We start from the raw sequence: 14,646 nt of genomic DNA, 5'->3' as shown, positions 1-14,646 counted from the left end.
GTCCTTATATTCAATATTCCATCACTGGGCCTACAAGCACTATTCTGGCCAAGGCCAACTATAAAAGAATTCTTTGAGGTTGACTGGTCTGACTTACAGAGTCTAAGGGCTATAGACAAGAATGTGACTCCTTGGAGGACAAATAGCAGTTTTGGAAAGTGAAACTGACTCTCTTAATTATGCAAGAATACCAACAGAAAACAGCAGCATTTTATTTCTTATAGCATGATACTTGAATGATGAAGGGAGGGTTCATAGGCAGCAGCAAATGTGTGATATCGATCACATGGAAGAAAATAAGCTTTTAAACAACATGAATCCTAGAAGTTATTTTTTTTTATTAGGCCTATGCAGTATATTAAATTTTATTTACTATAATCAAATCAATGTTTTGCTCTCCACTGCACTTGAGATTATATTGTTAGAAAACTGTAACAAGATATTTCTGCTTTCAAGTAAATTTCAGTATAGGTATTATTATTATTATTATTAATACTGCTACTACTACTGCTACTATTACTCAAAGATGATTTCACATTTATATGGGACAAGCCTACAGAGGCTGTTTATTTGACCCGCAAGCTTTCCACAAGAATTGTTAAAAAGTCTAAAGGAAACAAAAAACAGTTAATTGCCCTTTACGGTAATATACTATATTACAACTTTGGATATCAAAGATCCAAAATACTTACTCTGGATTATGCAATTATCTTTTAGTTCATATAACATTTATATTAAATTACCTGCTCAGGCCCCAAATTATCGAGATTCAGATTTGACTCCCAAATGGTGTCTCCATCTTTTTCAATAAATCAAAACAATTTGGTACAGTTCATTTTCATTGTGAAAGCTCAACACATACAGCATTAATAACAAAAGCCCTCAGATGCTTATTCATGCACCCTGTGCTGTTAAGTGGGCAAAAACAGATGATTCTCCAACAATTCAATAAAAAAAAAAAGTGGCTTACTAAGTCCTCTACTTTTACCACTGCAAGAGGAAATGTAGCAGAGACGAAGGAAAAGCTGTGTAGCACAATGGCTGCCATGTCACTGAGCAGTGCCATTTCCTTCCCAACAGTTGGCACCAACTTTGCCCAGACTGCATCACTAGACACGTACATCACGAAGCGCCTTTCGTCTATGTGTCTCCAAAATGAGCGCTTTCCAATAAAAACTCTGATCTGACATCATTTCTTGTTACCACAAATACTGTGGGTGGGGCTTAAAATATAACTGAAACTACAGTATTATTTCGTACCAATAACCAGTAATAGAAAGTATTTGTTACATCCCACTAAGGCAAAGCCAAATTTTATTTTCTGTTAAAAAAGTTGTGACAACACTATCTAGTGGAGTAATACATACCAACAGTAGATCCACCTATACACATTTTTTAACCCCCCTTCACATAAAAAATTCTCCAGTTTTAAAGATATCTGGGAAAATTTCTGTAGTACATAACTCATTTAAATTGTGTCTCAACCATTATTAAAAAGACAAAAAGGGGTCTTTAATTTAAAACTAACCTCAAAGTTAAGCACAAGATGATACTGCAAGCCATGGTTATGATTTCGTAACTAGGAAGTCAGGTTAAAAAATTAGTTTTCTTTTTAGCCTACATATACTGAAAAAACCAGACTAATACCTTTCTGTTAAAGAAGTCCTAATTCATCGGAATTAAAAATTAAAAAGTTGACAGTAAATGCAAACTCCTAATATAGCCTACTAGCCTAATCCAAAATCCCTATCTTGAAGGATGCACTGGCTAGCAGAATTTAACAATTACCGTATATTTTCGGGAATAAGACGACCTTTAGATAAGACGAGGTAAAAAATTATGACAATTTTTCATGAATTTATCTCATATCTGTAGTATAAGACAACTGCTAAATTACAAAACCATCTGTGCATAAGCTAGCTTTTGCAACAACAGAAATCTTATGAAATATTGGTTAAGTAAAGATGATGTTATTACAAATGCTGTTTTACTTACTGTATCCTTAGCAACTCAAAACACTGTACCGTATATACTCGCGTATCATGGGGCTTTTGAAGACCTAATTTTGAAGCTAATTTTAAGGGGGTTGCATCATACACAAAATATAAAATTAGCATATGTAATATTCACATATTAGTATCGTATTACATTATAAAATACAAACAAAACGAATATACATCAATTCCATGGATATTTTAACAAGTTATGCTTTACTTCACTGTATCCAGTAATCTTGTATGTATTCACATATTACTAATTGTATTATAAAATACAAACATGGCGATCATGCGCCATTTGCATTGTTTAGGTTTTTGTGAACATGGACAACGATACCTTCCCGGAATTTTTGTTTTGGCATCAATTCAATTTCTGTTTAAATCTAACCATGGGGAAGGTTTCGTCCCATTTGCCATACACGTTAAAACAACAGTAAAATGAGTTCTTTCACACCCAGTAATTTTGATTAAAATACTTTTCTCTCCCATATTATTTATGGTCGAGTTTGATGGCATATCGTAATTTAGGAGTTTCATCCACATTGCCAATGCACAATAATTTATAATCATTAACGCTTGAACACTATTTGTTTTTCTCGGCTTCAGTTACAACTTGCAGCTTAAATTTAGCAGTAAATTTCCTTGCGATCTTTTCTCCATAGCAAATAAGGGTATAATGTAAAATACATATCAGTCCTATTCTACTTAACATCATTTGTAACATAACTACAGTAATTTTTTACTATCGTATGACAGTTGAAGTGCAAGCAAAACAACTGTTGTTATCCGATTCGGTTGTTCATAGTCACGGCCTAAACCATGTTCATAGCAAAACAGTTGTTTCTCATTTATGGCTGTACTCGTTTACTCAACGAGTATAACATAACTAAAGACACTTTCATCATTCGCTTTTACTTTTTTAACTTATTTAACTATAAGATGGGATAAAGAGATGGAGTGAAAGAGGTTAGTCCATAGTAATCTGGTCTCTCAAAGGGAACTCGCATGATAGATGAGATACATGATAAAATAATTTTTTTATGGGTGTAAATTTGGAGGTTGCACAACACGCGAGATCATGCGTTAACGAGTATAAATGCCAAACGAAATAAAGTTGATTCTATATCATGTTTTTCCTACACATGTGGCCTAAATGGGAAATACTGTATTGTTTTGTTGATGTTTCATCGCCAAACATAAGCAACCGCTAACAACAAGATGATAAAGTACGATAATTATCGTACATAATTATTGTTCATATGACTGAATTGTTCTAAACTGTTTGAAACAGCCTGAATTTTTAATTAAAAATGAATATGTACTGTATTATGTTGTCCTAAATGCTATTACTACTGTAATTACACTATGTTACCAAAAGTTAAAGATTGCTGTGAGCGCAACCATAACTCGATACAGGCAGTCCCCGGTTTACGACGGGGGTTCTGTTTTTACACCGCGTCGTATGCTGAAAATCGTTGTAAACCGAAAAAGTCGAAAATTGTCAAAAATCCTAAGAAAACCTTACTTTAAATGCTTTGGGTGTACTGAAAACGATGTAAACTGCATTTTTATTGAGTTTTTCATCAAAAAATCCTCCAAATTTTGATTCTTCTGCCATTTTGGAGCCATATTTCTTCCATCGGATCGGCATACGACGCGTCGTAACCCTGGAACATGCGTCATAAACTGGGAAATAATTTCTGATGAATATATTTGAAAAGTGTCGTAACCTCGGAATGTCGTAAGTCGGACCCGTCGTAAACCGGGGACTGCCTGTATTTAGGGTACATATTGTTAGCTGGCCTTGCATAGATGAAAAATTATTTTATTGATATGGAATTATTCCTCAAACAGGCTATTTATTATGAAGATATTCCAATAATATATAAGGTAAAAAGGGTTTTATTACCTTTATTACAGGCAGTCCCCGGTTATCGGCGGGGTTCCGTGTCTGAGGGTGTCATGATAACCAAAAATCGCTGCTAACAGAAAATCGGCGATTTCGGCGCTTTTCGGGGGTTATCGGCACCGAAAAGTGCCGATTTTTGGTTATCAGCGCCTCTGTTAGGTATCTATCAGTGCCAATACCCAATTATCGGTGCTGATAAGCAGAAATCGGCAATTTTCGGCGCCGAAATTGCCGATTTTCGTCGCCATAAAACCGAATCGCTGTTAACCAAGCTCCCCATTAACCGGGGACTGCCTGTATCAGTTTATTTCATATTGAATCTTTTCATGTACATCGGTGGTTATCACAGCGAGGTCGAGGCTATCCTACCGATAAACATCACTTAGATTTCAAGATTTGATTTTTAGAATGGTAGTATAAGATGACCCCCAATTTTTAGGGGTGAATTTTATGATTTAAAGGTCGTCTTATACGCAGAAATATAAGGTATGCTGGCTTCTTGCGAGAGAGGGCACAGTGCTATCTTGCTACAGAGGCGGTTAGAGAGAAACTGGTATGATGATGCGTAGCGGGATTAAGGCAGGTCACGCAGCTTCCTCCTACTCCCCTATCGGCTGACTCCTGTTGCCACCAATTCCTTGTGTTATTTTTAACTGGACTCCAGCTGGCACTAGAGAATTTATCCCTATATTAAGACCAAGGTTTGTTACTTATATCAACAACTGAACTTTTTATGTACCGAAAACGAAATCACATAAGTTCCATACAACAAGATTTTCTCTATCAAATTTTTACAGTACATACTCTGCTGAATTATTTTTAGTTTGCTGAAATTCACAACAAAACTGTTTAAAATTCTAAACTATTGCATTACTGCACTGACTTTACCTTATATTATGTCTAATCATAAGTAAATTTTTTACCATTCAGAGGCACAAAAATACTGAAAAATCAAGTATTGTCTTATCTGTACTTTACCACTCATTTACCCATTTATTACCTGTTTCCATACCATATATGTATGCTATTTGCCTACACCTTCTCCAACTATGCATGCTGCCCATCAACTATTAGCTTGCATTTAGGATAAGGGATTGAAAAATGAGTGAATTATGATGAACAGTTCCATCTATTTTTCTTCAGAAATATCAGCAGAGGAGCCACAGCAATCATACTTACCTGCTATACCACTACTTTAGCATAGGTAATATAAAAAGTTTCTATGCGATATGGAAACACAGCTGTACAAGATTAGTTTTACTGTACTGTACTTTATGACTAGTCCCTCGAGTGTCAAAATTTTTTATCCACCAGTTTATTTAAATATTAAAAACTAACCTTTTGCTGGGTATATGACTCATTGGACTCTTTTCCAATTTTATAGTCACGTTCAATTTGACCAAGCTTCTCTCTCAGCTGATCTGGCTGTTTCTTGGCAAACATCTGTATAACTTCAGGTGTTTTAAATGCTTCTGAGATGGCTGCTCTAATAGCCTGTGGAACACATCAAGAGAAATATAACATCACATGCAGCACTTTTGGTTTACAGTTTAGAACAGTGTCAAAATTCTATCATGGTACTGTATTCTACTAATCAAACAATAGGCATCAATATCTAGCATAGTTTCAATTGGTCAAGTAACAAAAGACAATGAACTTCTAAATGATTACTGATGGTTATAAGGGACAACTTCACCATCTCGTTGAGTTCAAATTCTTAACACTTTAAGGGGCACACTGACCGCCAAATTTCAAGGAAGTATCGATTTTTAGTTTTTTACAGATTTGGACTGGTATAAAGTATGTCTAAATAACCATGTCCTGAAATATTATTGCTAAAAAAAGTTTTTTAGGTGAGTTTTTTTTTACATTTTTGTTCACCGCATTTACCAGCATTTGAGCGGCATTGAGCGAAAAATTGTCGCAAAATTTCTCTATGACTTTTCAGGTGGAAGTGAGAAATATACTTTTACTTCCTACTAATATACACATTATTTACGATAAAAACTGGCTCTCTCTCAAAAAATATATCACAGTAAATATGTATCTATGTATCTCAATATTGCCCTGCGATATCGCCCTGTGAGCAACATTGAGCGACATTTTGTCGTACAATGCCTGTATGATTTGCCAATTCTGGATAGTAGAACATGAGAAATTTCAGTAACCTACTAAAACTAGCCATTTACTATGATAGAACTGGTTCATTCTCTAATAAAAATATCAAAGTAAATATATATCAATGTATCTCGATATTTTGAGCTCGTCATATCACAGATGTACATGCCAACTAGTATACATATAATATTTTATATTTCTTGACATACTTTTACTATGTATTTCGGAAATATGAAATTATATAGGTACGTAACACTTCCAAACAGAGAGTCGGGTTTTACCAATAAACCATCTCGGTCTGTGTGGTTCCAGTTCAAGCAATATCCTAGTGCTTTGGGATGCATTTCCATTTCAGATTTTCTTACCGGGTAGTGCATTCACGCAATTCCATTGCCATAAGCAAGAGAAGTACCACCCTTACAAGGGAGAAATTTGAACGATTGCGTCTCGTAAGTTTGTTACAAAAGACGGACTGCTTTCTGATTATTCACTTAGCATTGATTGGCATAACACTCAAGACCAACTCACGAACATGGAATTCTGGGAGACTGCATCTACAGCATCCTTCTCAGTTCATGCGTAGTCTGTAGCATCGTCTGATCGCGTGAAATCGCTTATCTTTGTGTTTGGTTTCTTAATCTTTGTGCATCTGTGGTAATCGGCCCTAAAATGTCTCCTAAAAAAAGCGACCTGCTCCTTCTAAGGCTTCTGGCAGAGTCTAAAAGAAAGAAGACGGTTATGAAACTCGAGGAGAAGGTGAAAGTTCTTGATATATTAAAGGAGGGCAAAAGTTTTGCCGCGGCTGGCTGCCATTTTAATGATAATGAGAGCACAGTGAGATATATAAAGAAGAAAGCAGCAGAGATATGAAAGTCTGTAAGCATGAGCTACTTCGGTAGTGCAAAGACAGTTGCGACAGTGTGGGATAAAACAATCGTGAAGACTGAATCTGTGCTGGCATTCTGGATAAAGGACTGACGGAAGAAGAACGTGCCCCTCAACTCCATCATCATTCGCGAGAAAGCGCCACAACTCTACCAGCAGTTATCAACTGGTAAGGAAGACGACGACGTAGCACAGGCAGAGGAAGGCGTTGAAGACGGGGAATTAGAATTCTTAGGCTTTGATGAACCTGTGCCTACAGAAGCAGAAGAAGAAGGAGGAGAAGAAGAAGAAGACGAGGAAGAGCCCCAAGCAGGACCATCATCAGCGCCTCAAGGTTTCCAGGCCAGCAAGGGATGGTTCCACCAGTTTCAAAAGCGGTTCCACCCAAAGTCTGTTACTCTGTATGGGGAATCATCTTCTGCAGACATTGAAGCAGCCGCGAAATATCCGGAGACCTTCAAAAAAATCCTCGAGGAGAAGGGCTACCATCCAGAACAGGTGTTCAATATGGATGAGACTGGCCTGTTCTCGAAGAAGATGACTTCCTGGACATACCTCATGAAGGACGAAGCTAAACCCCCTGAATTCAAGGCCCAAAAGGATACGGTTACCCTCATTTACAAGGCTGCAAACCCCAGGGCCCTCATGAATAAGAACAAGGCATTGCTGCCTGTGTTCTGGATGCATAACCCTAAGGCCTTGATCACCAAAGTCCTTACAGAGTACTGGTTCCATAAGAGCTTCATCCCTCAAGTTAGGCAATACCTGAACAACTTGGGCATGGAGTTCAAGGTGTTGCTGGTCATGGATAATGCTGGTGGTCACCCTCTCCATCTTTATTACAAGGGAGTTCAGCTTGAGTTCCTCCCTCCCAACACCACCTGTCTCCTCCAGCCTATGGACCGGGGCGTAATCCGTACCTTCAAGGCACTCTATACAGGGAACTCTCTCCAGCACCTTGTGAATGCAATGGACAATGACAGTGAATTTACGCTAAAAGACTATTGGCGTAAATTCACGACTGCCACATGTCTGACCACCCTCAACTAATCATTGAATGACATGAAGGAGACCCTGAATGCGTGCTGGAACAAGTTCTGGCTGGAGTGTGTTCATGATTACAGGGTATTCTCTCCTGAAGAAGTTCAACATTCAGCCATTAATAAGGCTGTCCAGTTGGCGAGGATTCTAGGTGGAGAAGGCTTCGAGGACATCACCGAGGATGAAGTCGGCACCCTCAACGATGCCCACTCTGACCCCCTGACGGACCAGGATTTGGAAGACTTGACGAAGTCTGCCAGTGAGGAAGAAGATACACCAGGTTCAGGGGAGAAGCAGGAGGAAGAGGAGGGCGGCCTGACTTTGGAATATCTGTCCCAAGTTAATACAACGATCAAGGATATGCTGGAGTATGTTTCAATATGGGATCCTTATATGGAACGTTCCTTAAAGTTTTCAAACATCCTTGATTTAGCATTGGAGCTAAATGAAGCAGCGACAGCAATTGCCTATCACCATGTTCATCAAACAGACGAAGAAGGCCGCTGCAAAGCCTACCAAATCACCCGAAGTAGTACCTCTCGAATCGCCTGAAGAAGTGCCTCCCCAATCACCTGAAGTAGTGCCTCCCAAATCAACTGAAGAAGTGCCTCCCCAAGCGCCTCCTGAGGGTGAAGAGGCGTCATCAGATGAATTGTAACTCCCCTGCTTTGCTGTGCAGTCATATCTTCATCATTCATCAGACTGCACAGGTAATTCATCATCATCATCGTTAATCAATATTCATCACTGGTGAGTTCCTGTATGATTTACGTATGTAGTAATCTTAATATATAAACAGTATTAAATTTTTTAAAATGTGCATACATATTTTTTTTTCTCTCTCTCTCTTTGTCAATTACGTACAAATACCAATGTTTCCCCTCTAAAAGAAAACAGGATGGATTGAAAGAAAATGTGCCACAGATCTGCCTGCAGGTCCTGCCAAACTGATAGCATGGGCTCAACTTCCCTCTACTGAGGTCTGATGGACTGCTGTGTCACTTTTTAACAAGACACTTAACATGTCCTTTCTGGATGCCCAAAAGGGCTGGCTTGAAGAAAGGGACAACTTATCTGCTAGCTTAGGCAGACTACTGGCACTATGCACCAACAGAAAAGGCAGCTGCTGCTGTGGCTGAGGGACCCTAACTAACAACAACCTGGTCTCTGCTTTCTTCACCTCCTGCACAAGAGCGTCCATGGCCAAAGTATCCAGCAAAAAATGCATGATGTGCTGTCTACTATGTTGGCTTTCTGGGTTGCAGAGACTACAGGAACAAGAGAAGAACTTAACTGCTATCGACACTTAACCACAGCATTCAAACAGGAGTGCACAAACTCTCACAGGGAGTCAGAACTGCTCTATCCAAGCATCCTATGAAATCTACGAAGTCATTCCCCAACTGCTGCCTCCCCTGAGGGAGAGCCAAAACAATCTCTCTGGCTATATCTTCAAAGGCCATTTCAGCAATAGACAATCTCTGTGCTACAGAATACAGACTTAACAAAAAAATTTCCAGCTCTAAGGGAAAAAATATAATCTTGCCAGACAAAAATGCTCTCTTCTTTTTTGACCCCAGCAGTGAGAAAAGCTTGAGTCTCCAAGGGAAGAAGGAACCAACTCTGGTAAGTGCTTAGTCTCATATGACATAGCTCTTTTTTTTCTCATAAAATAAATAAAAGAAGAAGAGCTCTACAATGAAACTTTCTTTGAAGTAATGTAGCAACTTCAAACTTATTTAGTGCAGATTTAGCTAATTTAAGGGATGGAAAAGGACCCACCCTTGGCTCAATTCTGGAAGCACTACGGGACCTAGGGTTCTGGACTACTGGCTCTTCAAAGTCAGGAAGTCTACTAATGCAAACCTTAATAAGCCTTTGAGGATTCTCAGAAGGAACAATCAGAGGAGAGAGGGTGGCATCAGCATAACCTCCAACTCCCTGGAATGAATGAAGATTACATTCTTCCAAAAAATACTTTAATTTAAAAGCAAAACCTTCCTACATGAAAATTGAAAAACTGGTTCCAACTTTCACCTTGGCATCAGAAGCACAGAACTCCTTCACATTAGTGAGCTACCAAGCCTATGACATGGTGGCTGGTGGCAAGGCTGAAATCAACTGAGGCAGTGACAATGAAAAACCTGGTGGAGAAGGAGCCAAACAGTACTCTGCTTCAGAAATTGTAAGTCAAAGGCACAGGATCAACTTAGCTGATTAGGGAAGGTGCCAAGCATTGCTGCTGTAGAGGAGACCCAGAACACCTCAAAGAGGCCTGAAAAAGACCTAGCATATATATGAGAAGACTGGGAAGGAACCATCAATGTCTGGGAAGACAGGAATCATGAATGTGGCTCCTAAACACTTCTAGAATGCCTGTGAGTATTTTGAGGTACAAAATAAGGATGCTGGAGGACAGCAGCATGACACCATAAGAGAATGACAGCTCATGGGTCACGCCTTAGCATGGCGCAGCACTGAGGTGACCACAATCTAGAACAAGCAGATCGATTATCTTCGTATGCTTGATTCCTACTGCATGAATAAACCTCCTGCAAGTCAGACAATTAACATAAAAATGGACTAGCAGAACCAGAATGTCTGGAAGACCAAACAGGAGAACTAGAGTGCCTGATGCCAAAAGAGTACCCTTGAGAAGCCACCAAAGCACCCTTCCACAGAGCTGTTGCCTAACACATTAAAAGTAACCAGAGAACTAGAATAGGTTTCCAGATAGGGATCGCTAAAAGTCCACAGCCTCCTAGAAAGCCAAGGATTTACATATTTAGATATAGAATGAGCATGCTAATTTACACTCTAAATATCTACACCTTACCTAGCTAAGCTCCAACTGATCTTGCAACGGACATCCTTCGGTGACCGTGGGCGACTCATGTCAGATTAGTCAGAAGGAGGAGACAATAAGCAAACACCACTTCCCACCCTCAAATTACCCTGCTTTCTTGTACCTCCAACAGACGGGGGGCTAATGGGGAGGGAGAGCCCTGACTCTTCTAGTTTTGCAAGGGAAACCCAAAAACGAACAATTCATCTGGGTTGGTAATGATGCAAGTGTAGTGGTGGGAAACTCCACAAACTTTTCAAATCAAGTCCTATGACTTGCTGCATCAAATTCTAATTTCCCAAACTTACATCCTGATCAATACAGGAGTTTCAAGTGAGGCAGAAAAAGGTCTAGAGCAGCAGAAGAGCTACTCTTTGACAGATTATGAAAACTAGAAAAGCCCTTACTTCTATCATTACTTCCCATCCTAGCTTTAACAGAATCGCTTTGCTGTCTTTTCTAATCCTTGTCGGCTTCTTACCTCTTTTTATACTTCAAATAATTGTCCATAACATCATCTGGCCAATCAGTGCAAAAACTGCAATGGTTACTGAAAGCACAATTCTTGCTCCTACACAGGTCATGACAATCATATGCAATAGAGTTAAGACTGGTGTTACAATCTCTTACCTAACATATCCCGTGTTTTGTTGTTATCTTCTTAATCAGTGATCCTACATAATAGACAAAACCAAACCATTATCAAACCAAATCCAAAAAGAAATCCAGATTAGCAACAAGAATTTATCAACTGCACTCTCTAATAGGTCCCTGCAGACTGATGAGAGAAAAAACTGAATGGAAAACAAGGTCCAAATTCTGTTCGGACCATGACCCTATAGGTTCTGTCTGCTTTCTCTATTGAGAGATTCATCTGGTATTGGATGGAAGTGACAGAGAGAGCAGATGTCTAGTGTGGTCACATCTCCAAGAAAGGAGGAAGCATGGCCCTCCAAGGATCCTTTAGGTACTGTGGGACCTTCCCTTCCAGAACCTTCAGGCTCAGTTAGAGATGTAATCTATCTTTAACAGTAGGTAAGATTCATCCAAAATACAATGAGCATGAAGAAAATGTGAGTAAAAATAAAAAATTCTGGAAGCATAAACAAAGGTATTTAGGCAATAAACACACAAAGAATGGCTTTACTGCCAACAGATGCAATGAGAATCCTGCATACATAACTGGCCAGATGGAAGTTCTCTTCTTGATATTTATCTGAGGATAGTTGTCATACACAACAGGCTGTACTTAAAAAATGGCTTTATGTCAAGACAAATAAGGGTTCATATATTGCATGGGCACTGGTTGGACATCACAGTACACTCAATGAAACCTGCCATATGCTGAACTTACCAACTGCATTGCATTTAAGTTATTTACAAGTGTCATGTCACCAGCACTCATTCGAGACAATGATGCTTGAAATTCCTTCAGCTGTTCCACAGTTTCTTTTTGAACTTCCTCATATTCCTCTGGGTCCAATTCACCCCTGGAAAAATACCAATATTCATAGTAAAACTTATAATTTTGATACTTATCAAAGGCACATTTATGTAAGTTTCAAGTCACTGGCTTGCTCAGCAGTTGACAAGAATAAAAGAAAATAGGGGTTGTACCTGGTTTATCGACCAACCATTTCTTCCCATTTACCTTACCTCTCATAAGTAGGGATCACAGAGTCAATAACATGAAGTGGCGATTTCCCTACTGAATGTGACCTTGGGCAACCTTATTAACACTCCCAGTCCAGCATACAGTACTTATTATTCAAGAGTATGTTATTTTATTACAGGTAAATTGATCATTACTGTACAGTACATTTAAAACATTACAGTTAAGAGGCCTATTATAGTTGAAGTAAAGAATTTTGCACTCCAATCTGTATATATCTCAAATACTGGAAAGCACCTTGTACATAAACCAATGACAGAAAAGCTAGTAAAGTAATTTCTATTCTAAGGCTTTGGAATTATCATATAAGAACTACCGTAAGTCATTGTAACTTATTTGGAATAAAACTGTTCTTAAAAGGAGAAAACAAATAATAATAATACTGTACCTGTTGAATCAATAAGTACATATGGGCCTAGGATTTGCTTGCCAAAAATTCTTTTCCTCATTGTTATCATCCTTCTAGGCTATATATTTTTTCTTAGCCAAGGTGATTTGGTAACTCTTACTATACACAAATTATTTTTATATATTTGAATTCAGATGTACGTATCAAGAATAAGGTTTAAAAAATATAGCATCTTAGGTCTAGTCTAGGCCAGCAAATTCCATTTTCTTGCCATTAGCAATCTAAGAGACATATCATTTGATGAAAACATAAATCAAACCAAGATTTGGTACGCATAAAGAATACAACTATTTTTCACTCTGAAACGAATAATGGAAGTTATTGTCTATGGTTTGCTTATGTCATCCTGAAACGCTCTTGAAGTAACGAGACTTGTTGCAACAACCAGTAGCCTACAGACCTACTTACTAGTGAGGATTTTTAATAACAGGCAATGTCCATTTTACTTTATATTATGTGGCATTTAAAAGACTGATGATGCTATCATTCCAAAACTGAAATCACCACTGCAGAGGCAGTCCCTGGTTTACGATGGGGGTTCCGTTTTTATGCCGCGTCGTAAACCGAAAATAGTCGTAAACCGAAAAATCTTCGAAAATCGTAAACTATCCTATGAGTTTTTCATCAAAAAAGCCTCCAAATTTTTATTATTCTGCCGCTTTGGAGCCATATTTCTTCTGTTGGATCGGCGCATTTAATGCCGTCAGAACCCCAGAACATGCGTCAGAAGCCAGGAGATCATTTCTGATGAATATATTTCAAAGCGCCAACTCTCGAACGTCGTAAGCCGGACCCATTGTAAACCTGGGACTGCCTGTACTTACGTGCCACAATACATGCTGAAAATACAAGACATGTTAAGAGAGAAAGCATATCTACTACGAACAAGATATTTATCTGACTAGCACAATATTATGCTATTCTGTTTTCTCCTGAAGAATTCTTGGGCCTATTTCTGAAATTATAAGCTGCACAATATACAATCATGAGGATAATGAAAGAAAAAAATCGCAGGATAGGCTAAGTGCCAACTTAATTTTTGCAGTTTCTGGATTTTCAACATGGCTGCAAGGCTCTGCAGAATTGTCCTGGTGGCAGCACACCAAACTATTTAGTACAAATAAACTATAAATATCATCTCCAATTACTACTGGCCCTCTATGGTAGGGAGAGAGTGGTTCCATTTTCTATGCCTCAGTGTGTGTTCTGCCCACTGGACTGTGGGGAGGCTGCGTGAGTGCTATGAATATTAGCTAAGCATAGAGCTGACTCCCTCATTGGCAAGGATGGTGGGGTAGTGCAGCACTTGGCAAAGGCCAGCAAACCTAACCTACAAAAAACATGATTGGTTTTGAAAGTAAACTAACACGTGACCCTTCCCTGATGTAGGTAATCCAACTGGCAGTCTCTGCCTCCTATTGAAGACTGGCATCAATAATAATGAACCTTGTATAGTATGCCATGTTCAGAAGTATCATCATAGACATATTTGTTTTAAAGCAAAGCAAGAATGGTGATCGTGTACAAAAGATCATGTCATAAAATGTTCGGACAGACCAGATTGAACTGAAAATATTGTATTGACTTGACCATTAAACGCCGAGCCTCTATTTACGAAAGTGTCTGCCGTATGCCGGCGGCGTTCGGGAGTTAGTGCCGAAGCGGGAAAAAAGTTTTTTTTTTTTTTAAATCAGAGCACGCTTAGTTTTAAGATTAAGAGTTCATTTTTGGTTCCTTTTTTTGACACTGCCTGAAGTTTAGTATGCAACC

At 38.7% G+C, this 14,646-nt stretch overlaps 1 protein-coding gene across 6 annotated transcripts in view; it reads right to left on the bottom strand.

The window, feature by feature from the left end:
• LOC136825530 (protein LZIC-like) overlaps positions 1–14,646 on the bottom strand; it is a 233,824-nt gene that overhangs the window by 67,373 nt on the left and 151,805 nt on the right. For all 6 annotated transcript variants that reach the window (XM_067082134.1, XM_067082107.1, XM_067082137.1 and 3 more), the window contains exons 3-4: positions 12,150–12,285; positions 5,245–5,400 (exon numbers count right to left, since the gene is read on the bottom strand). In XM_067082134.1, coding sequence (XP_066938235.1) covers positions 5,245–5,400; positions 12,150–12,285 — 292 coding nt within the window. The remainder of the gene's footprint in view (positions 1–5,244; positions 5,401–12,149; positions 12,286–14,646) is intronic.

Source organism: Macrobrachium rosenbergii, chromosome 3, assembly GCF_040412425.1.
Source record: "Macrobrachium rosenbergii isolate ZJJX-2024 chromosome 3, ASM4041242v1, whole genome shotgun sequence".
Lineage (NCBI taxonomy): Eukaryota > Metazoa > Arthropoda > Malacostraca > Decapoda > Palaemonidae > Macrobrachium > Macrobrachium rosenbergii.
This window is presented reverse-complemented; position numbering and strand designations above follow the sequence as displayed.